General features: G+C 48.0%; 1 protein-coding gene across 6 annotated transcripts in view; it reads left to right on the top strand.

Moving 5' to 3' along the window:
• The window catches only part of FRYL (FRY like transcription coactivator), a 3,055,992-nt gene that overhangs the window by 1,152,036 nt on the left and 1,880,766 nt on the right, over positions 1–23,190 (top strand). For all 6 annotated transcript variants that reach the window (XM_069631694.1, XM_069631695.1, XM_069631691.1 and 3 more), the window contains one exon: positions 7,374–7,465. In XM_069631694.1, coding sequence (XP_069487795.1) covers positions 7,374–7,465 — 92 coding nt within the window. The remainder of the gene's footprint in view (positions 1–7,373; positions 7,466–23,190) is intronic.

A 23,190-nucleotide genomic window follows, 5' to 3' on the forward strand; every position in this document is an offset into this window, starting at 1 on the left:
GGCACCTGGGTCATGATGCCTGACTTGGCAGAGCAGTTTTATAAGATTCTTTGTAAGGTTATCAGGACCGGAGTGTCTCTCTTTTCCATCCTCCTATCAGGAGCGAGTACTGCTTTGGGAGTTGATCTAAGATGAGGAATCCGTGGGAGGACACGATCAATTAGTAGAATAAATTACTTTGGTAATTTTCTTTCTATTGCAGTTTGCGCCGCCTGAGCTTTTCATAAGCGTCTCCTTCTCTATCGTAATGTCCAGGCTAGCCCACCGGTCATATGGTTCTTGTATGGAATATGACACAATATTCTCTAATGCGACTGAACAAAATGGGGAAGAAATTGGAACAGCGGTCAGGGGCGCAGTGCCAGATATTTATATTGACGTTGCATCCTGATGCGAAGTAGAGGAGTGTCAAGGGCTTTCGACAATGATATGGCATAGCACCCCCTGGTGGTCAAATATTTTCTGAACTTGTGCTGCTCCTGCAGAATACATCTTAGATGAGGAAGCCAAGATGAGTTTGAGGAATAGCCATCAGAAATAACATTACCAAAGGTAAGTAATATATTCTTCTCTCCACCCTATCCTATCTGGAGAGCCTGATGGTTCAAGCAGCTTAAAGATCAAGCAGCTTTCCTCTTTGCCTTCTGACAAGAAGAGTAAGAAGTGGGTGCTTGGGGACACAATGTGTTCACCTTGGAAAGCCTTTCCTTGAGGGCATTTAGCTAGTCTTGCGCCGTAGCCAAATTTTATTTTGGCCTGTGGATTTTGGTGTTAGAGGCGGCTGAGAATCTCCCATTGAAAGACATGAGAGAGCACTTCAATGCCCTCATGCAGGATGGCAGTGACGTCACATGCCATACCATGCATTTGTTCCTTGACTCTGCCGACTGTTGCGCTTGCTATGACCATGAGTACTGTCATCAAAAGCACTTCTGGATAATGACCTTCGAGTTTGCTCCAGAGTTTCAGGTGAAGCCCCTGGACATGCCTTTTGATCGGCACAATCACTTTGAAGCCAATGCCTACTCCCTCCTCATGAGGTTGGTCTTCAAAAGCCATGGTAAAGTACCTGGGGTTAGCTGTTCAGTAAATCTCTGCTCCCACAACAAGAGGAATGGTTTTTTGTCCCTTCTCGAATGCCCACTGTAAAAGGTGTCTGGCGACTTCAGGCAAACTGCAGCTAAGCCACGCCCTCCCTGCCAGAGACAGTCGGGAAGCTTAGAGAGGTGACATTGCCACCTCTGCAGTGCCCTCTGCAAGCCCAAATACAAAGCAGCTGTGAATAAGACTACAATCATCATACCCAATTAAGGGGTGGGGAGAATCACGATTATTCCACAAGGAATGTTATACCAGGTCCAATACATTGCCTTGCAGATGGTGGACAGGATTTTTTTTCATCCCCCTTGTGCAGTACCCTCCATACCATTTTCCGACTAGTCCCTCTTTGCCTCCAGACCCTCTCCTATTGCGTTTGGTGTGGCGCCTTCTGATGAAGGGTGACGTAGAATGGGTGCTCTTTCAGAATGAGGCAGGAATTGGTGGTATTTACTTTCTGGATCTGAAGGAGGACTGGGGCTTGCATGCTATTCTGGATCAGTCATTTAAACTTGCACCTGTGAAAGGACAAGTTAAAGATGGTCACTATGGCCCAGATCCCCCAAGCCCTCGATGTGGAGCACTGATTGGTGTCCTTGGCTATCCAGGACGCCTAATTCCATGTGCCGATCCATCTAATGCACAAGTATCAGATGTTCATGTTGGGATCCTTCCACTATCAATTTAAAGTCCTGCCATTCAGACTTTCTTCGGCACCCAGAGCCTTCACCAAGCTGCTGGCAGTGGTTGTGTCTGCTTGAGGAGGGAAAGCATACTCATGATCCCCTACCTGGAGGACTGTCTTGGTCCCCTCCGATTTATTGGTGCGGTCCTGGACACTCGCCTGGCTTCCTCTACCGAGGATCAATTGGCAAACGTCTTCCAGATGGTTCATGTCTTCCGATCTTAGAAGATGGCTCCATCGTCTGCCTTTCTCCACCTACCCTGACTCATGACTTCCTGCATTCTGGTAGTGCCAGAGGCCAGACTGTCCATGAGGTTGCTTCAATGGCTGCTCCGCAATCAGTTCCAGAGCAAAATGTCTCTCCAGTTCCCAGTCTCACTGTGTTGTGGGATCTCTTAGGTGGTTCCTGAAAGACAAACGCCTGAGAGGACCGTTGTTCCATCAACCCTGGCCCCAACTAACAGTGGTTATGACTGCGCCCTTGAAGGGTTGTGGCGTTAACCTTTTGGACCTTAGTGGTGGTCTCTGACGGAATCCCAAGTGCATGTACATTTATGAGGGCTGCAGGCGGGTCCATGTTGTCTTCCTCCACTCTGTGGTGGGAAAATGTCTGCTGTGACTCATGGACACACTGTTGGTCATGGATTACGTTAAGAAACTAGGTGGTGTGTGTTCCTTGTCTGTGTGCAGAGGAGCAATATTATTGGGTTTTCTGGATGTGGAAAAAAGCATGTCTGTCAGTGGGCCATCTAGCTGGACAGAGGATGTCCTAGTGGATGTCTTGAGCAAACCGACTTCGGCCTCCCACAAGTGGGATTTCTGCAGGAAGTTCTGGAGGAGATCTTTTTCTTAATGGGTTGGGACCCAGCAGGTGTACACCTTTGCCTCCAGTGTCAACAGGAGTTTTTCTGCTGCAGGGAATGTCCTCACCAGGACGCTTTAGGGACACACTGACAGTTGAGTGGAATTCCTCTATGCATTCTCTCAGATGCCTGTCATACTGCTGCTTCTCAAGAGGCTGCACCTGTTTAAGCCCATGCTGATTTTGACTATTCTGGACTGGGCCCAGAGGATGTGGTACTTTGGGACATATCCATCTACCCACTCCCCCTGGCTCTTCCCATTAAGAGTTGTCCTCCATTATGAGTAGGAACGGGGGTCTTTCACCCAAACTTCAGCAGCTTTAACCTTCATGCTTGGCTACTGAGCCTAAGATACAAAGAATGAGATGGATAAGTCGTACTGTGACATGGATGTACGCTTTTCAGATCGGAGGCAGGCCACCATGTCCATTTATCCTTACAGGTTAAATCCTTACATTGATTTTGGGAAAGACAGTTTGAATCTTTCACCTGTCCTCCATCCTCTGTTTTGAATTTTCTGTTTTGTTGGTCCTGGAGGGCTGACAAATTGGCACTGTAACGGAGTACCTGGTCACCATATCTGTTTTTAAAAGGAAATCCGAGCAAGGCTCTTTCTTCACAATCCCGATAGTTACCCAATTTTTGCATGGATTGTGCAACCAATTTCCCCCATGCCAATTTGTTATTCCTGCATGGGACTTACATTTAGTGTTTATTGATGGGCACTCCATTTGATCCCTTGAATTCATGTTTAAGATTGCTCACCCTTAAGGTAATTTTATTGATGGGCACTCCATTTGATCCCTTGAATTCATGTTTAAGATTGCTCACCCTTAAGGTAATTTTCCTGGTAGCCATTGCATCCGCAAGATGGTTGAGTGAGCTTCAGGTGTTATCTGTTAAACCTCCCTAGTTTTATTTATCCGAAGGAGAAGGTGACTTTGAGAGTGAGACCTCACTTTCAACGGTTGTTTCCGATTTCCAATTCTCTCTCAAAAGATCAATTTCCTGGGAGGATAGCTCAGCGGCAACGTTCGTGCCTTGGAAGGAAGACGACACGAAGCAACACAGGTTCGATCCCCGGGTCCGTGCTTAGAACCCTCTGGGTGTTTAAGCGCGTTATAAATACGCAACTAAGACAAAAAACAATGACTCATCAAAAAACAAACAATTCCTTTAATAGCGCCTCGATGCCTGTGGGCTGTGTGAGCACTTTAAAAAAAGTTAAATAAAAAATAAAATAAATAAATACATTTTCTGTGTTTTATCCTCTGCTTTCACCCATCCAAATTTGAAGAGTGAATCCATCCACTTGATCTGGTGCAGGCCCTCAGAAACCCGGTCTCTTGGGAAAAATGACTAGCTTTTCGTGGGTTATACTGGTGCCTGCAGGGATTTTCAGGATTGTGTTAATTCCCCTCTACCTTAGAGACCCCTAGCTCTTTCTGCTTGACTTTAGGACGTTTTATCACTCATGTAATTTTAATGTGATTTATTCTCTGTGTTATTTTTGACTTTGGAGTCTGACAAACTCCATAGGCATCATCTTTACATTGTGACACACAGCACCTTCATTGCAGTGGCCCAGGGAAGTCTTAGAGTTCCCATAGGTTTAAATACCTTCTCTTGGTGACAAGAGCAGTGAAGTGAAAATGACTTTACTTACATTTTGTAACTTTCTAGACCAAACCCCACACTATCTTACCATAGGGTGCTGGAAATACTTAGTATCCCCTTTGTGTAGTTTCTCAAGTAACATTTTTATTGTTACCCTTCCTACGATTAATGACTGGTGGCAGTTGTTTACTTTTTACTTCCATTGTGTGTTTTTACCGTGGGCTGCGTTCACAGCCACGGTAAGGCACACATTGGTGCCCATTTTGTCAAAATGGATCAGTTGTCTTTTTTGGCCATTTCTTGTCGGGAAGGTCCTTCTTGAGATTTACTCTGCGCGCCAAACCAGGTTTGGTCCCTTTGTTCATTTTGTGTTTGGCGGGATTCTGGCTCCAGTATGTCTGGCAGGGGCAGGAAGTGAGGGAGGTGCTCGAAACTCCCTCTGCTTAATCCCCTTGGTTACAGGAATGCACCCAAAGGTGATTGGCCGGCTGGCTGTCAGGTAAGGACAGCCACCCTGCTGTGTGATGGACAGCTAGGCTCGAATGAATTGGAGAAACCTGCATAAAAGGTGAGGCTTTTTGGCTTGGAAGGCAGAGTCGACCACTGGAATCCAAAGAAGAACTTGGAAGAGACGCCTACTGCAACTGCTGGACCATTGGTTTGCCCGGTGAAGCCCTGCTGCTGTGCTGGAGCTCCGAATTCACCTCGAATAGAGAAGCCCTGCAAGGACAACCTCTCCCCTTGGGTCGGTGGGAGCAATCGACTCCAAAGTAAGCCCGTCTGGACATCCTCTCAAAGCTGGTTGTATTTCCACTGCTGCTGGAACCGAAGAGCCAGGGAGAGGAACACCAGATTGTGTGCGTTGCTTTTAAGTTCGGACCCGAGCACTAGGAAGATCCTCTGGACTTCCCTGTTGGAGGACTGACCAAGCCTAAGCCACTTCAACAGATTACTGGACCCCAGAAGCAAGGAAAGTCTGAAGTGGTATCCGAGAACCGCAGTGTTGCTATTTGCTGTTAGACGCGAGGAGCTGAAACACTGCAGAACTGCTGAATTGAACTTTGCCCATTGCTGCCGCTGACCGTCCCATTGCAGAGCAGGAGTCCCCAGATGTCCTCCCTCTTGTCCCCATGACTGAGGCTCAGGAACAGATCTGCAGAGCTGTACAGGAACAGAAGCCAGCGGGAACCATTTCTTCTAACCAGAGGTACTTGCCCCTCACAAGATTCCCAGCTTGTGGTCCTTCAAGTCTTCGATTTTCTACAAACATTTCTAAGAACATTGTGCAAGACTTTTTACCTACCTACAAAGAAGATCTTCAGCTCCCTTTGACATTGTGCAATTAACATTGGGTGTCCTGGCTCCCTGAGAGACTCCCCTTTACCTCTGACTTTGTGCTTTGGCCTTTCCTCCAGGAAAGGGTTAATTTATTCTGCATTGTAAGGTTTCAAAAAAGTACATACCTGTTTCTGAATTATTTGTTAACCTTTGTTTTACTCCTCTATTCTATCATTTTCACCAAACTCAGTATTGCTCTAAATGTACCAGTGATAAATCAATGTCCACAGTGTCCCCTAAGGGTGTAGGAAGTGTCTGTGTGCCATCCCTAAAGGGTATCATCTGATTTAGAGAAACTAAGAAAATGTATTGAAGTATAATTAAGTGTTGCATGTTTTTCTCCCTTTCTGAAGAAGGCTTATATAACTGACTGTGAAATAAATCAATACTTTTGTATTAAGAAACATTGAGTATTCATGTTTATTTGGATAATTGTACTGGGAAGCTCTGTGTCACAACATTATTGCTCACATTGACCCCTCTTGAGATAAGCCTGGCTGCTCAACCACACTACCAACCTGTGTAGTTCAGACTTATTCCAAAGGCTGGGTCCTTATTGCCAGGAGTTCAGGGTTATTGTAGTGCACCCCAGGGGTACTGCATACAATCTTGCATAACTCTCTGAATTCTACCATCTGGCTGTGAAAGATGTACTTTAGGGTCTCATGGCTTGTTGAACCAGAAGCTTGGCTGCCTTTCTTCGCTGCAGAGGGTCGGGTACCTGTATTAAACATTTGCCAAGTGGTTAGGTGGGCATTGCGGCACACATATGCAAACAATTACTGCTTTGATTTCCTTTCAGGGCAGGACAATCTCTTTGGTAGAGTGGTCCTCCATTGTTTTCTGGTGTAGGTGGTGTCCTCTCGCTCTCCTCCCTTCTCCAGATGTACGTATTGCCATGGGAGATGATCATAGATGAGGAATTTCTGGGATGAGGGAATACAATGGAAGAACAAATTACTTACCTCTCTGAAATTTTCTTTCTGATGGATATTCCTCCCAAGTATTCCTCATCCAAGAAATTCTATCTCTACCACCAGTTGCCCTTGGAAAGCCAAACTTTCTGGGCATCACCGCAATTTGGTAATCTTTGTTGGAAGGAGGCATTTGGACCATGAAATGTCTCTGCTAATTTGCATTGAGCTACATTGACCTGTATTGATTAAAAAGAATCCATTCCATGGAAAAAGATGTACAATATTTTTGAGATGGGTCTAACATTGGAAAACCTTTGTGTCACTTAATATTCATTTTGTAAAATGTTTTAATAGGTTGCTTAGAATGGATATGAGCACCACGTAGTAAAAATGTAGTATGAACTATTGATATTTTAAAAATGCCATCAGGATATCCACAGTCTAGGATACAAACCTTGCATCTAAAAAGTGAAGAGGATGGTTTTACATGACTTTCTGACGTATTAAGACACAACATGTCTTTTGTGGAAAGCCTCGTCCATAAGGTCTTGATTTCGAACATTTAAGCTGTGTTCAGTAAGGGAACACTGGTTGCTAGATTTAAGAACTTACAAGTGAGGGCTTTGGTTAATTGTGTATGGGAATGAGAAGCTTAAGTGCAGAGTGTATGTCATAAAGTTGGCGAGGTCAGACATCTTTAGCTCTACTTGCAATCAAATGAAAAGGTCTCTATGGAATTTCTCTTAACTTACTGAACTACTTTAAGACATGAAACTACAGCAATGTTTATACATAGACAATGTAATATATTTTCTTTTTCTTCCAATCAAAATAAATAATTTCTTTATGAAACAGAACATGAAGCGACGCAGGCGTCGAGATATTTTACGAGTACAATTAGTGCGCATCTTTGAACTGCTGGCAGATGCAGGTGTCATTAGCCACAGGTTGGTACGGAAATGTTTATGCATTCATGGTTTGCTGCTTGTTTTCCATGTATTGACATTATTTTGTACACTTCTGTATGTTTTAGTCTTTGTTACATTTAGTAAAGTGTCTACTTTGTAATGCCACTATTCTCGATTTTTTTCAAAATCTTTGAAATTGTTATTCTAATGATTATTTTTCTTTCACAGATTCCTTATTGTGTAGGTCTCTACCGACACAGACTGGATCTGGAGTTCTTTAAACAGCCACTAGAAGTGTGTGCTGTGAGTCACTCCCATGCTTGGTCCCCTGACATGATTTGGCATTACTGATATCGCTTTGAAATTAATTGCTTTCTTGCTAATTGCTCCCCAGAGTGATGAGTTGCAACTCAATACGGTTACCTGTTGCTTCCCCTGCCCCTCAGCTCCCTAGAATTTAGCATTCTCACCATTAATTTTAAGCCTGTACTTCCAAACCCTGGCCAACCTACTGCATTCGACAGAGTGCATTTTTTTTACATATCCGGACATGCAGATTCTGTTAAACCTAGACTTTGACCAAGCTAGTCCTTCTTCTAAATGTACTTTTTGCATGGTGGCGTGTCAGAATTGAATCAATCTAAATTGGTTGTCCTTTTGTGCAGCCTGTAGGAGATAGGCTGAATCCTACTATTTGTTTAAAACTCAGCTACAACTGACACATTCAATTCGCTCTGCCTACAATAGTCAGTAAGAATTCCTTCCTTTGGGTTTAGGGGTCACCCATGTTGAGCCCATGGCCTACATCTTATTCCATATTTCTCTCTACATTGTTTGGATCCGGCTTTGCCTCCTTATCGTCCTACTTAGAACATGTTGGGAAAGACTTTGTTTTTGCTGTTTTACCTCCATCTACATCAATGGGATACCCAACTTTTTAGCTACTATTTCGATGATACCCGAACTTCTGGGAGTGAAAAATTGAGCTTCCCTTTAAATTTAGTACAGCACGTGGGGGCACAGCCTTGGTTGTGGGAATAGCCCGCCCTGCCCTCTGGTGCCTCACCTCGGTCCCTTTTTCTGCACGGACTGTCAGACCTGGCAGAAATCGCAGTGACTTTTTTAACTTTCCTCTTGCTCCCCATTCTTTGTTTTTCAATCTTATTTAACCTCCCTTCGGTGCCTCGGCAGGAGGATTCAGGAGATGCGCTTCATGCGACTGCTCGTTCCCTGCCTCGGACTCTCAAGCACTGTCGCTCTGTCACAGCGCATTGAAGAATTGTTTGTCGCGTTGGAGTGAGATATTCCACACTTCTCCTCCTGTGCATCTTAAGGACATCGTTGCCACTACCTCACGTCAAGGCAAGGTAGACCCTCTGTTCAGCACGGTTCCTCAGCACAGTGACTCCTTCCTGGGGTTCCCATGGGCAAGGGCTCCTCAGATTCCGGTTCTGGCAGGCCCGAGCCCTCTAAGGCTACCGTCTCCAAAGGTCGAAGGCCTACGGGGCTCTTTAGGTCATTCCGTCGGCAGACCTGAGGCCGTCAAGACTAACGGCCCCCAGGCTGCTGCGCTCAGGGGCCCTACGGGGTTGTCTTCGGAAGGTTAATCTAGTTTGTCCTCTTCTTTGACCGGAAGGGCTAAAGAATCGTCGTGTGCTGCTGCTGCCAAGAGTCAGTCCTCGGTACAATCCAGCACGACTACCGGTGCAGGTGCCAAGGGCGCACAGCCTACCGGAGTTCCCTCCAAGGTTGAGAGTCATGGTGTTTCGACTACCTCGGCGCCTACCAGAGTGGTCTGTGGTAGACGCTGCTGTTTCGGGTTCAGGACCCTGGCAGTGTCCTCCCATGTCTGAGCTAGCACATGGCTCAGGGCCTTTGTGCACTCCGCCCAGGGCGTGGCGTAAGGCCCCAAAATAGCAGATCGGAACCGTGGCGGAGCCTGTTTGGCTGGTGGCCATTTTGGATTCAAATCCGGGCACGCCCATGCTTTCACCCAGGATATAGTGAAGGTAGTGATCCCGCAGGTGGTGCCGTCACCTCTGGGTCCATCGCCTGTGCCTCAAGCGCTACCAGTGCCAGTGCCTTCATCGGTCCATGCCCTACCGGTTGTTCAGACCCCTCCACCTCTTCCTGTACCACCAACACCTCCCACTCAACAGCCGTTGGGCTTGTGTTCGTCTCCAGACCTCGGGAGGGGGATGCCGCCGGCACCTGTGTCTGGACTCTCCTCGGTCTGTAAAAAAGTGGGGCGTGGACGAAGGTGCCCAGGACTAAGAACCCTCTGCATCCGTTAACTTTCATGACCGCCTTCAGGGCCTGGTGGAGTTCTTGGGGGTGGGGGGCACCTTTCCCTGAGGAAGTCCCCCCCAATAGTCGGGAGTGTTAGCAGAGCTATTGGGCAGGTGCATCACGATCGGGTATGGCATCCGTCTCCAGGAGGATGTCCTGCAGGTGGCGAAAAATGTCTGGGAGAATCTCAGGGCCAACGTCCAGATGTACAAGAAGTTGGACAGCAGGTTCAGGCTGACGGATGAGGAGCCAATCCTCCTGGCCTCCCATCCTCGGCCAATTCTTCTGTGGTGGTTGCGGCCTCCTCATTTTCTAAACCATTGTATTCGTAGTCTTCCTCCTCAGTAGCCACCTCCAGTTGTATTTCCAAGGAAGGCCATTCAGTCTTTGGGCAAACACTGCTATGCCATATCAGAACTGCATCTGTGGCAGGCCAACGCCCTCTTTGCTGCAGCTAACCGGAAGCTGTGGCGGGAGCTCAGAGTTTCTGCCTGACCTTGCTCTGGAGAGGCTGGTCTATGAATGCCCGGGCCATTGCGCAGGACCTCATGGAGTCTTTGGTCTCCCACATTGACACTGCAATCAGAGGGCTGAGCCTGTGGGTCGAGATGTGAAGGACGGCGTAGATGCATGCCATTAAGTTTTCGCCTGACATGCAAGAGCGGAAACCAGAGATCTGTCCTTTAAGGGTGTGGACATCTTTAATTCGTCAACCAATAAAAAGAATAAATCCTCCACTTAAACCGTCAAGTGCTTGGTCCTTCGTGACAAAGCAATGGCAGAAGTCCTTCCCTCTGTCTCGGGGCAGGACGGAATTCAAACCCTGCAATTTCACAGGGTTCAAGGGGTTTCGGGACCGCAGTACGCATAGGCATGACTGATATCCCAGCGACAACAGGAGGAAGCAGCAGAGAACTTTGTGCAGGTTTTTCCGCTCCATCTTCTCTGCTCTTGCCTCCGACACCAATTAACAGTGATGTCACAGTCGGGGAACACTGCTCCCCAGTAGAGGGCCGAATGGCTCTATGCAGGACAGCTGGCAGCGTCTTTTCAAGAACGCTTGGATCCTATCCATAGTCTCCATGAGATTCAGTCTTTCTCTTCTTTTTCCTCTACCATCCTCTCCTCCTCTTAGATCGGGTCCCTGGCTCTTTTACGGGAGGTCCTTTGGCTCTTGGCGATGCAGGCGGTGGAACCGGTTCCTCAGTCAGGCAGGGGCCCCTGTTTCTACTCCAGGTTTTCTTGTGGTACCCAAGAACAACCAGGCTGCCCGAGGGAAGTACTGTACCTGTTATTTCTCAATCTATCTTTACCGCTTGAACGCTTCAGAGTGTCTGTGTGCTGGGGGCTGGATGTGTTCCCTAGACCTCCAAGAATGCGTACCTGCAGGTCTACCAGCGGCATTGGAGGTTTCTGTGGTTCACGATTATGTCGTACTACTTCCAGTACAAGGTGCTGCTTTTTGGTCTGATCTCAGCCCCACGTGTCTTCACGAAGATGATGAACGCAGTGGCGGGTCTCCTCCGCTTGGAGGGCAAACACCTATACCCTTATCTGGACGACTGGATGGTGAGGGTGGGTTCACCCGAGGGGGTGGTACTTGGCAGATGTTCATCAGCTGCGGTTCTCCCTCATCCAGAGAAAGTCTCAGTTGTGCCCCTCCCAGGATCTGGTCTTCCTAAGGGTGTGTTGGAACACATCCGCTCAACTGGTGTTCCCCATGCCCGAGAGGCTCCTCTTCCTTCGCAAGGCTATTGGGCACTTTCTGGCCAAGTCAATAACCCTGGCACCGTGGTTCCAGCACCTTCTGGTGCTGATGGCCTCCCGTGTGCCTGCTGTGCAGCACGCCTGCCTCAAGCTCCACCTGGCAGCCAATTTGGATCAGGAGTCGTGGATATCGGACATGATCCCAATACCCCCGCTCCACCTGCCCAATCTCCGCTGGTGGTTGATGGACGGCAATCTTTCCATGAGAGCTTGCTTCACCCGATGGGAGCCTACCCTCGTGGTGACAACTGACTTCTTTCTTTTGGTTTGGGGGCTGCTCTGGAGAGCTATTCTATTTGTGGCGCATGGTCCAGGACGTATATCAATCTGCTTGAGCTCAGGGCAGTGGGCCTGGCCCTCTGGGTATTTCTGCCCCTCAATTCTACTATCATGTTTTACCTGAACACGCAGGTTGACACACAACCCCTCCCCACACCCACCTCCCCACTGGTCCACTTGTCCCCGTCCTCTGCATGGAGGCTATAGCGATCTGGTAATCTGTCCTGACCGAGGGGGTTCGCAGACCTGGGCCTTTTTGAATCTCCTCAGAATTCAAAGTGCCCCAGTTTGCTTCATGGCCTGGATGGGGGTCGAGGGTCCAGATCTGTTAACACAGCTGCATGGGTTATGCGTTGTCTAGGATTTTTCCCACGGTTCATAGGCCGCATCCACTATGGGACCACAATGTGGTTCTTGCAGCTTTGCACCGCAAACCTTTAGAGCCAATGGCCTCTGTGGACATCCGGCTGCTAACACTAAAAACGGTTTTGCTGGTAGCCCCCAACTCTGCGTGCAATGTCGGCGAGCTGCTGGCATTTTCTTCGTGCAAGCCCTTCACCATGTTTCACGACAAGATCATTTTGCGCACTCGCCCACACTTTGTGGCCAAGGTGTCTGTTTCATTTAAATCAAGAGATCTGTCTGCCAGTGTTCTTCCTGAACCTGCAGTCTGGGGCACAGAGAGGGCCCTACATTCCTTGGACATCAAGAGGGTCCTCAAGTTTTAGCTCTCTCAGGCGAAATCCTTCAGGAAGTACGAGGCATTGTCACTTTTGGGGGCTCCTCTCCCGGCTTCCAAGACTTCTATCATCCGTTGGATGGTTCAGGCCATTTCAAAGGCTTACACGGCAATGGACAAGCCGATCCCAGAGGGGGTTCATGCCCATGTGGTTAGGGCGAAGGCCATGTTAGTCGTGTTTCAGAGACATGCTTCTTGGGATGTCCTCAGCAGGGCAGCTACTTGGGCCACTCCGGCTTTCTGCAAGCACTATTCTCTGGACATAAGCTCCAGACGCGAAGCTGAGTTTGGTCAGGATGTTCTGCGGAACCTGTTTGCTTCTTCCTAGATATGACTCAGTCGGTTACGTCTCCACCCTATGGTCTTGTTCGGTGGAATCACCCTCAAAGATGGAGGAAAGGGGATGGTATGTATGAGCAATTAAAGTTACTCACTGTAGTGACTAGAGTACTCATGGTGCATAGTCCCTTTTCCTCCATACATCCCACCCACCTTCCCCCGCTTGTATGCCAGGGGCTAATATGTAATAAGTGTAGCCAGATATCTCAGTGTCTGATGTGTTCAAAGGAGACTGAGGTGAGGCGCCGGAGGGCGGGCCTCGGCCGCGCGTTCCCAAGGCTGCGCATCCACGCTGTAGTAAATTTAAAGGGGAAGCTCAATTGTTTTCGTTGAAAAAGGTTCCGGTACCGTCTCCATGTTGGACGCCCACAAGGATGGAGTAAAGGGGACTGAGTACTCTAGTCACTACGCTGAGTAACTTTAATTTCTCCAGCATGGGGTCTGGCATGAATTCACATGCTCATGAATATTCTCAGTTGTCAGACTGGCAATCCTCAGTAAAAAAGAAAGCAGTGTTTTCTACTAACAAGCAATCACTGTAGGCTGGGGCATACCACACCCATCCAATGACCTCTCCCTAACCCCTCCTCTGGAGGCCATCTTCAGATTTTTACTGCACTCTTCAGTGCTGGGAGTCTTCTGTAGTTGCTCTACAAGTAAACCGTATATTATTGCATTTTTCAAAGATAAATCGTACATTTTAAAACATTGTTTTGCTGTCCGGTATCCAGTCCAGCAACAGGGCTCTGTTCACCGGTGAAGACTCGAACTTCTTCGTGTTAAGTTTGAAGGCCCTGTCCAGACCTAATTTGCACCTTGCGTTGTCCGAAGAGGGCAAGTGTAAGCTCTGTGCCAGATGTGGCTTGCACAACGTGTATTTGGAAGACAAGCTCTCGAGGTTCCTGTATTGTTTACACCCCGATTACGAGCAGGCTGGCTGCGAAATCTGTCGGGGGTTCCCTGCCACAGTGAAGAGGGACTGTTACCGCAGACTGTTGGCTTGGCTGACGGAGGAGAAGGGCGTGACTCCTGGGAGTTTGCAGGCTTCTTCCAGATCCAGTCGTCCACTGGAACATTTTCCCTCTGGTAAGAGGTAAAGATCTGCCGAGGAGGCTCCCTCACAGGAGACCCATCAAAAGGCAGAGCTCCACACTGCACCTCTGACGGGGGTCGCCGCTACCATGGGTCTCGGTTTGGAGTTTGGCCGCTCACCTTTGCCGTAGATGGCAAGCTTGCCGGTGTGTGGAGTATCATCTGGAAAATCGCTGTCTTCATTGAAGCATTGCTTTTTTTCGAAGCATAAGACAAGCCGAGAACCTTGCAGTTAAGTGGCAAGGTCTTCTTCTAAACACTAATGGGCAATCAACAGACAGAGTCCCTGACGACGAGAACTCCAGTTATCAGTGCGTCAACGATGAGACCCTCATCAACGCCTAACCCGTTGACGACCATCCTGTCGGCAGAGAGTCCCTACAACAACCCTGCCGATAGCCCCATCGTCCATGGTCCCGTTGACGACTGCACCGATGGATATAACAACATCCACGCCTTTGTTGACATCATTGGTGACCAGGAATTAGTCTACGAGAACAATCCTTCCTCCTCGACCGACTGCTGCGTCAACCACATCTACGCTGTAACGTCACCAATCTCGTCTCTTCCTCGACAAGGGGAGCAGGATAAGGGGGGAGAGGTGGTATAGTCAGTGTGATGTACAGTTCTGAAGATTTGCACGAAGTCTGTATCAGACCTGGAGAAGGACAACTCCAGGGGTTCAACCTTTGAGGGAGCATTTTCATCCGGGGAGATCATTGGAGGGTGCTGGCCCAATGAGAGACACACCATCCAGTTCTAGGCATTTGTTCCTGGACATCTTAACTACCCTATACACACTTGTGGTGGAAATACAACAGTGCATGCCTCCAAAACTGGTTCCAGTGTAACCCACACTGGAGGACAGCCGACCAAGACGTATACCTCACCCATCTATGCCTAGACAGCCCCAACACCACCTATAGTGAAGGTCCCGCCCCTGACGGACACGGCGGATACTGCGGATGATATCAATGAATTTGATTACTTCATAACTACCAATGAGACACTGCTAAATGCTGACGACACCCCCATGGCGTCCCCCCCCCCCCAGACAAAGCGGGTTCCCTTCACTCCATGTTGGCAAGGGCTTCCACCTTGTTTAATTTGGTACCCAAGGAGAAGGAGGGATTCTTGTGTGAGAGAAGAACGTCATCCAGATGGACGGTAACATCAATTCCACTCGTGGATGACGTGTGGGAGGAGGGCCTGGCCCTGATGAAGGCCCCAAACACAGCTCCACCTAGACGGGATAGGCTGGAGAAGAAGTACAGGCTTCCAGACTCTGCACCCAAGTGCCTAAAATTCCAGCCATCCCCAGACTCTGAGGTCTCAACTGCAGCAAGCAAGAGGTCAGCAAATCCGTCCAAGAAGGCAACAAGTTTGACGCCATGGGCAAACACATTATATATACAGCCTCCTCCATAGTTAAGGCTGCAAATGCACTGGCAATATTGGCACAGTACGATAGAGAGCTATGGTATATGCTTGACTTTCTCACAGATGACAAAAAGACGGAGGCCCTAGCTCTATTTCAAGAAGGGGAGGTAGCGTCCGATCATGCCATCACAGTGGTCCTGGATGTGGCAGACTCAGGCTTCTGGTAGATGGGTAATGGAGTGGCTCCGAGAAGACGGATGGCTCGAGGCCACAAACTTCAGGCAAGACGTGCAGTCGAAAGTCGTTGATATGCCCTTTGACGGGGAGAACCTGTAAGCCAAGGCTGTGGACGATACATTGCAAACAATAAAGACGTGCAAATGGCTCAGTTCCTAGGAACCCTCCAACAACGGCGAACATCGTCCGTTCGTTATTCCAGAGGAAAGTTCAGACTGTTTAAAGGCTTCCCAACGTGCACCTACTGCCAGCCCGCCCGCTCTTCATCTTATAAAGACCAGTCACAGGCTTTCGGAAGGGGAGCACAGCGCCGGCTTCAACTGCAAGCAAAGGCGCAAATGCTCAAGCAAGCCTGACCAGGCACAGAACCCGGGCCCCTACTTTGGCACCCCTTTATGGGGGGGCACTTAACACAATACGTCAAGGAGTGGGAAAACCTCACCACCAACAAATGGGTGCTAGACATAGTGCTAAAAGGGAACACCCTGGAATACGAACACAAGTGTCCACACATTCCTCCAGTGGTAAAGAGGGAGCTGCAAATGGAACAACTGCTGCAGGAAGTGCAGGCAATGGTAAAAAGAAATGGGGTCAATCGAACATGTTTCCCCCTCCATGCCGAGGCACTGGAGTATACTCCAGATACTTTCTAGTCCGAAAGAAGTCTGGAGGATGACACCCGATCCTCGTTCTGCAGCGCCTCAACAAGTACTAAAAGTCTCTAACGTTGAGGATGTTCACATTACAACAGGTACAGATACAGCTGGAAAAGGGGACTTCATGGCGACACTAGACCTAGTAGAGAATACATATTTAACATTCCCATACATCCAAAGCACAGAAAGTATCTATGCTTTGTCGTATTGGGGGCGCCATTATCAATTCAAAGCGCTTCCGTTAGGCTAAAATCAGTACCAAGAGTGTTCACTGAGTGCCTGGCACTGGTTGCGGCCACCTGCGTCTCAAAGGCATTAATGTCTACCCATACCTAGATTACTGGCTCGTCCGATCCCCTGCTCAAGAGCTGTCGCTGCAGCACACTGAGGAAGTCATTCACCTCTTAACAGCTCTGGGGTTTTCCATCAACTATCCAAAATCCTGCGTGGTGCCATCACAGGACTCTGTTTTTCGGGGCTCACTTCCAGACAGTGTCATTCTTGGCATTCCCCAGAGGCGTTGCTAGTGGGGTATGGAGGACTGAGGAGGCTATAGCCCCAGGTCTTTTGGTTGTAGCCCCGGATAGAAGCTCAGGGGATACAACCAAAAGACTTGCTAGCCCAGAGTCCCGACAGTCCCTACATTAGCCTAGCCCCAATCCTTTCCAGAGCTAGCAACACCCCTGGCGTTCCCCTCGGAACAAAGGGTAGAGTCCATTCTGTGCAAGGTCCGTCAGCTGACCGAGACAAAGGTCACAAAGGTCTGCAGCAAGTCGCTTCTAGGGATGTTGTTGTCCTGCATTCCCCCGATTCTGTTCTGCAGGCACCATATGTGGTCCCTACACGATTTCCTGGATGCCAGGTGACTCCAGGTCACAGGCAAGTGGGCAGACAGGATTGCCCTCAACAAATTCAGACAATCCATTTGTCATTGGGGGGGGGGTGTGCAGGCACCTCACCCAAGGCGCTCCGTTTCAAGCTCTGCCGTTTCAAGTGACATTCACCAAGGACACTTCCTTGGACGGATGAGTGCCCCACACCGGCCAGTTTCACGCAAGGGGGCTCTTGTGTTCAGAGGAAAATACTCTGCACATCAACATCCTGTAGCTACGGGCCATGTTCTGGGCTCTAAAATCCTTCTGCTGCTTCTGCAGGTGCAAGTGGTGAGGATTCTCACTGACAATACGACCACAATGTTCTACATCCGGAAGCAGGGTGGAACACTCTCCGGCTCTGTCCATGGCAGCACAAGCCCTGCGCATTGGGCCATTCTTCAGGGCATGTTTCTCATACCTTTCTACCTAGCTGGCATCAAGAACATGATCGCAGACTCGCTTAGCAGGGAGCTGCGATCCAGCCACAAATGGGAACTACAGCAATCTCAGACAATTCGTCTTTTCAATATGTGTGGTGTACCCCAGATCGACTTGTTAGTGACACGAAATTCCTGAGGGTCGCCTGCAGATTTTCCCAGCTGGGGCGCATGAAGAACGCATTCTCTTTCACATGAGAAGGTCTCTTTCTTTATGCGCCCCCCCATACAACTGCTGTCACGTGTGACCAACACGCTCAAACGCTGCAGCAGAAAGATGATCCTCATCGCCCTGGCGTGGCTGCAGCAGAACTGGTAAATGCAACTGCTCCGTATGGCAATAGCACCAGCTGTCGGGTTGCCTCCTCTTCTGGACCTCCTGTTCAGGAAAGGGGGGATCCATCTTGCATTACGACCAGACGTCCCTAAACCTCACAGCTTGGCTCCTTCAGCTCTAGAATTTGGACACTGACATTGCGCTGGACTGCAGGAAGGTCCTGGCAAAGGCTAAGGTGTCTTCTACGCTCAGTGTTATAGCCGCAAATCGAAGCGATTCACGATATGGTGCAGAGCCCAAAGGATTGTTCCTCTCCAAGTTAGAGCTCCACAACTTCTACTATCACTGGGCAGGTCTGGTCTGGCTTATGCATCCCTCAAGTTGCATTTGGCTGCCATTTTCCAATGCACATGGTTGCCAGGCAGAGTAAAGGAGTTCCTAAACGAACTCTTCAGAACGTTTCTGCCTGTCAAGGCTCCTGCTCTGGCTTGGGAATACACCTGAACCGTTTGGTTATCGGTGTCATTCTCTGTAGCGGGGACTGGGGCAGGGGAACAAAAATGCTGGTCTTTTGACTTGTTTGGCACCCCTGGCAATACCTTGCAATATCTCTATATACCCCGGGCCAGTAGAATCTTTTTTGCACCTTTTTCTGTGTCTTTTCAGGCACCAGGTGACCGGCGGTTGATTCAACCTGGGCTAGTTGTATGACCATTTTATGGCAGTCCTGTGTGACAAGGAGTTGTTCCACTTTCTTTGTGTCTCGGTCCTGGGTGACACAGTAATGGAAACACTTACTTTCTCGAAAGGTAGGGTATGTAACAGTCTGGGCGTCTCCCAAAGCCAGGGCCTGTTCCTAGCTCGGTCTAGGGAAGTGTCGTTTTGCCTGGCTGCCCTGAATGAGGCTTCTCTTTCTTCAGGTAATCAGTCGATAACACCGTTTTGGGGGTTCCAGTGATGTTTGGTCTCTCTGACTTGTCGCCTGGTGTTCTTTTCCCTAATCCGTCTGTCCTGGATGGATACCTTTTCATTATGAAAATGGGCGGTCTTCAACCAATTCCCCTTTGGAGATGCAATCATCAAAAAGGGGTTCATCAGAACCCAACAGCATTGGAGCGGGTCAGGCAGGCATAATGGCGGCCCGGGCAGGCATATGACAGTTTTAAATTCACAGATTGATTACTCTGGAGGGATATGACCTAGTATCCCCATGCACACACTTAATAGCTATGCGAGTGGATTTATAAGTTTTATTTCCACTTCTGGGTTGATGGACGTATGCTGCCTCCCGCCATACAAGAGGACTTCTACCGTGTAGGGCAGTTGTCATCTCCTTTGGCTTTCGTGGGCAGAAGCAAGCGATGTGTCTCCACAATTGTAGCATTGTGGTTGCCTCTGGGTTGTTACTGAGTAGCAGTGTACCGAATAGAAAATGTACTATTCGGCCGAATACCGAATAGTTGACATAAGTATTCGGTCGGACCGAATAGTTACCGCATAGTAGATTACTAATGGAAATTTGTCAAGATATGCATAACAAGCCAAAACTGTTGGCTTTGACAATGCTTGTTTTAACAGGACTTCTGTGAAGGACATGCTTATAAATAGATCATAGCTGTAACTAAGCTTTAGAAGCGGAGTGCCCCAAAGGAGACATTATGGGCACTGCTGGTGGTGGAGAAAGGAGGAGGGAGAGAGTGCTGCTTTCAGTGCTCTGCCAGCCCCTTCTGCCTGTTCATATGTGAACACGTGAATACTTTGTAGGCATTGAATTGGTCTGCCTTGCACATAACGCAGAAGCTGCTCTGGCACACTTAAGATGCACGCCAGCAAAAGTGAGTAGATCACAGCGCTACTTGGCATTAAACACCAGATGTGTTCAATTTACCACCCTCACGTCAACGGTGTTGTGGAGACAATCAATGGTTTGCTCAAAAGCAAGCGATCTAAGCTCTGCACCACACTGGAAAAGAACTGAGTGCACTGCCTGCCCTTGGCCCTCTTCATTTTACAAACACAACCTAGCAAGGCCAACCATTTATCACCCCATGAGGTGGTAACTGCTCGATGCATAAACACACCCATATCCCCTGTCGGCAGGGCATCAGATGCCCAGGAAGCAGCAGCTGTCCCAGGTGAGGAATTTAAAGCGTTATTTGACAACCCTGGCATGTATCATTAAGTACATCTCATGGCAATGTGCACCGTCCCGGACAGAGGACACATTAGGCACCACACACACATTAGTGGCAAGTTCCCAGCCTACCCAACCACTCCTGCCTGGAGAAATGATTTATGTGCATAGTTTTGTCAGACAGTGGAACAACCCCAGATTTCATGGCCCGTATGAGGTCATTTTCTCAACCCCTCTTGCTGTAAAAGTAAAGGGGCTTTGCTATTGGATTCACCTTTCAGATGTATATAGGTCACCCACAACCAGTACTCCACTGTCCCAAGTCCCTGGATTCCCTCTCTCCCACCTCAGTTCCAACGATCAATTTAGCCAGCTCTTATTGTAAAGTAAACAACTAGGAAATATTCTCAAATATATAATAAAATTAGAATCACACCGGCCCGTTATTAAATGAATTATTAGAAAATGATTTCTCTTTTCTATCCTTCGCTGCTTCTTACTATTCCTCTTCCTTCTCTTCCTCCTTTTCCGTCCTTTTATGTGCATTATTTTTCCCTTTCAGAAAGAAGACAATGGAACCAGCATCATCGGATACATCTATACATATTAAAAAGAATGTTAGCTTTCAGACTTTCCCTAGATGTTCCTATTCATACACATGTGGATTGCATTTTAGTGCAGCGCTGTTTGCAATTTTGATGTTTGCACTAGAGATTTATTAGGAGGCTTCTTTTATATGGGGAGGGGTTGGGGGAGAACACCACCACCAACAGAAGTGTACATATTGTTTGTTTTATTGATTTTATATAGCGCACCAAACCCAGAGGGATCTAGGCACTTTTACAAAGGATTGCAGGTCCACTTTCGGCATGAGTTACAACATTTACAAAATTTACAATATTTACGGAGAAGTTGTAATACTTGCAATTAATTATGAACAGAAGGTATATACATTTAGTAAAGGTACAGAAGAAAATACACTGGCAGTCAATGGCAAAGGTTACAGTGCCAGGGAGTCATATAACCACGCATGAGTGTTAGGCAGAATCCTGTGCAGTGCCCTTAGGGACCACTACACACAATTAAGACTACAAGTGGTAATACAATTTCACCTTTGGTCCAAGCCTGTACTACACTGTTAAATTGGTAGCAGTAGCGGAGCAGCCAGACTTATTTCAAGAGCAAATGAGCAGTAGTAGAGATTACACAAAGGACGACAATGACTGTGACTCAAGCAAACACTGACTCAAGCTTTTTGGTTGAAAAGTAAAAGTACATTTATTCTTAGACCATCTGTTCACAAAACACTTCACTTCTATTAAATTAAAACCACACTTCAAGTACACTACACACAACCAATTCCCCTTGTGCAGAACAATTGGAGGTAAGTACCTTTTGGTTTTGACAGACCGGTGTTGTGGAACAAAGACGTTACCGGGGGTGGTTATGCGATCTTTTTTTGACAGTAATGACAGTTCGGTCTTACGAAAGAGACGCGTACCCGCGAGAAGAAATGTTACCGTAGTCAAACACACTTAGCACATGAATTTACACACGAGAGTTGGGGGCAAAAATCATAGGCAATACCTTTGTCAAGGCAGATAGAATCACGAGACACTTTTCTAACACGAAGATAAAAGTCAATAGGCCTGCGCCAGTTTCAATGGGAGAGAGGTCCTGTTGTCGAGGATCACAAGGTTAGCACAGTTCAGGATTCGAGATTGCCAGGAGTACTTCAATATTGTCAAAAGGGAGGCAAACGTTATAAGAGGGAAGGAAGATGAGGACAAGCTTTTAGTGAGGAGAAAAGGGTTCACCCCAATTCCTCGTAGTTGGACACAGTACCTTTTTCAAAGTGAAGAAGAGCTGGGGCTATGGCAGTTGTTCCTGGTAGTTCCTGCAGACTCATGGTTCCTGTAGCTTCAGTCGTGGAGACAAGGACGACGTCTGGAGCAATCTGCACTACCCAGGGATGAAGCCAGCAGCAGCAAAAGCAACAGTGAATAAAAGGTGCACTCCTTTAAAACAGGAGAGGCTCTTCAGGTGGCTATCCGGACCACTACGGCTCTGTGCAGTGATTTCCAAGAAGAGGATCCTCTGCCTGTGGAAGGTGAGATGGTTGATCCCACCAGGCTCAAGGGAAGAAGACTCCGGACTGGATCTTCTCTTGTCGTTGAAGAGTAGATAGCTCAGGACTGCAGCAGGGCTTCACCGGCGACTCGGTAGTTGCAGCAACCGTCTTCTTCTCCGCTTCTCTTCAGTTCCTTGTAGTTCCAGTGACGACTCTGACTTCCAGCCCAAGAGTCCTGCCTTTTATGCGAAAATCCCCATTCACACAGCCTGGCTGTCAATCATACAGCAGGGGGGTTGTCCAGCCCGGACAACCCCTCCAGCCTATGGACGCAAAGTGCGACTTGGGTTTCCAAGGAGACCCTGTGCAAGGGGTGACTACACCCCTCCCTCACATTCAGCCCGCCAAGCCACCCAGGCGCCAAAAGGAGGGCTTCTTCGGGGAAGCCCGCCAAAAGACAATGAACAAAGAAGGCAAACCTGATTTGCCACGCAAAGGAAAACACAAGAAGTGGTGAATAAACCCGACCGGAGCCAAAAGAAAAGAGTATTTGGTCAAGCAGGTTTATGTTCAAGGCTAATATAATAGCCTAGAACAGTACAGCGTTTATATAGCACAATCACGGTAGAAAAGTTAGGGTAGATACCACTGCCACCAGCCAATTCTAAATGTTAAAAGAGCAAAACAAAGCTCAGAGGCGCTCAGACAAAAAGGGATAGGAATTAACCCTTTCCAGTACTCCATGTAAGATGAGTTGTACTGGGTCTGCAGTTTTAAATGACTACATAAAATAAATGGCAACTTTACCTGTTTCTGGGGGACAGTAGTCAGCCCCAGAAAAATGGAGTCAGTGGGGTGTCTCAAAGAAGGTGGTGTGTAACATACACAAAGAAAGGTGGGGCTCATGGAGTAGTGTACTCCAGAGCCCAAGATCACACAAACAGTAGAAATACACATGGAAAAAGATATGTAAGAGTGGGAAAAAAGGCTCATAATCTTACCAGGTGAATAAAATAAACTCCAGAAATCCAGCCAAGCTGCTGGGGGACTCACTAGGTGAGGGAAATTAGCCATAGAATGAGAATTATCCCTAACAATGAGCGAGGCTCGCACTATACATTTGTGTCAGTGGTCATTAGCTACAAGCCACTTTATGGTGTCTCGCCTAAAATTATGAAAGGTTTGATCAGCT

The sequence above is a fragment of the Ambystoma mexicanum genome, chromosome 6q (assembly GCF_040938575.1).
Source record: "Ambystoma mexicanum isolate Mex_15411 chromosome 6q, UKY_AmexF1_1, whole genome shotgun sequence".
Classification (NCBI taxonomy): domain Eukaryota; kingdom Metazoa; phylum Chordata; class Amphibia; order Caudata; family Ambystomatidae; genus Ambystoma; species Ambystoma mexicanum.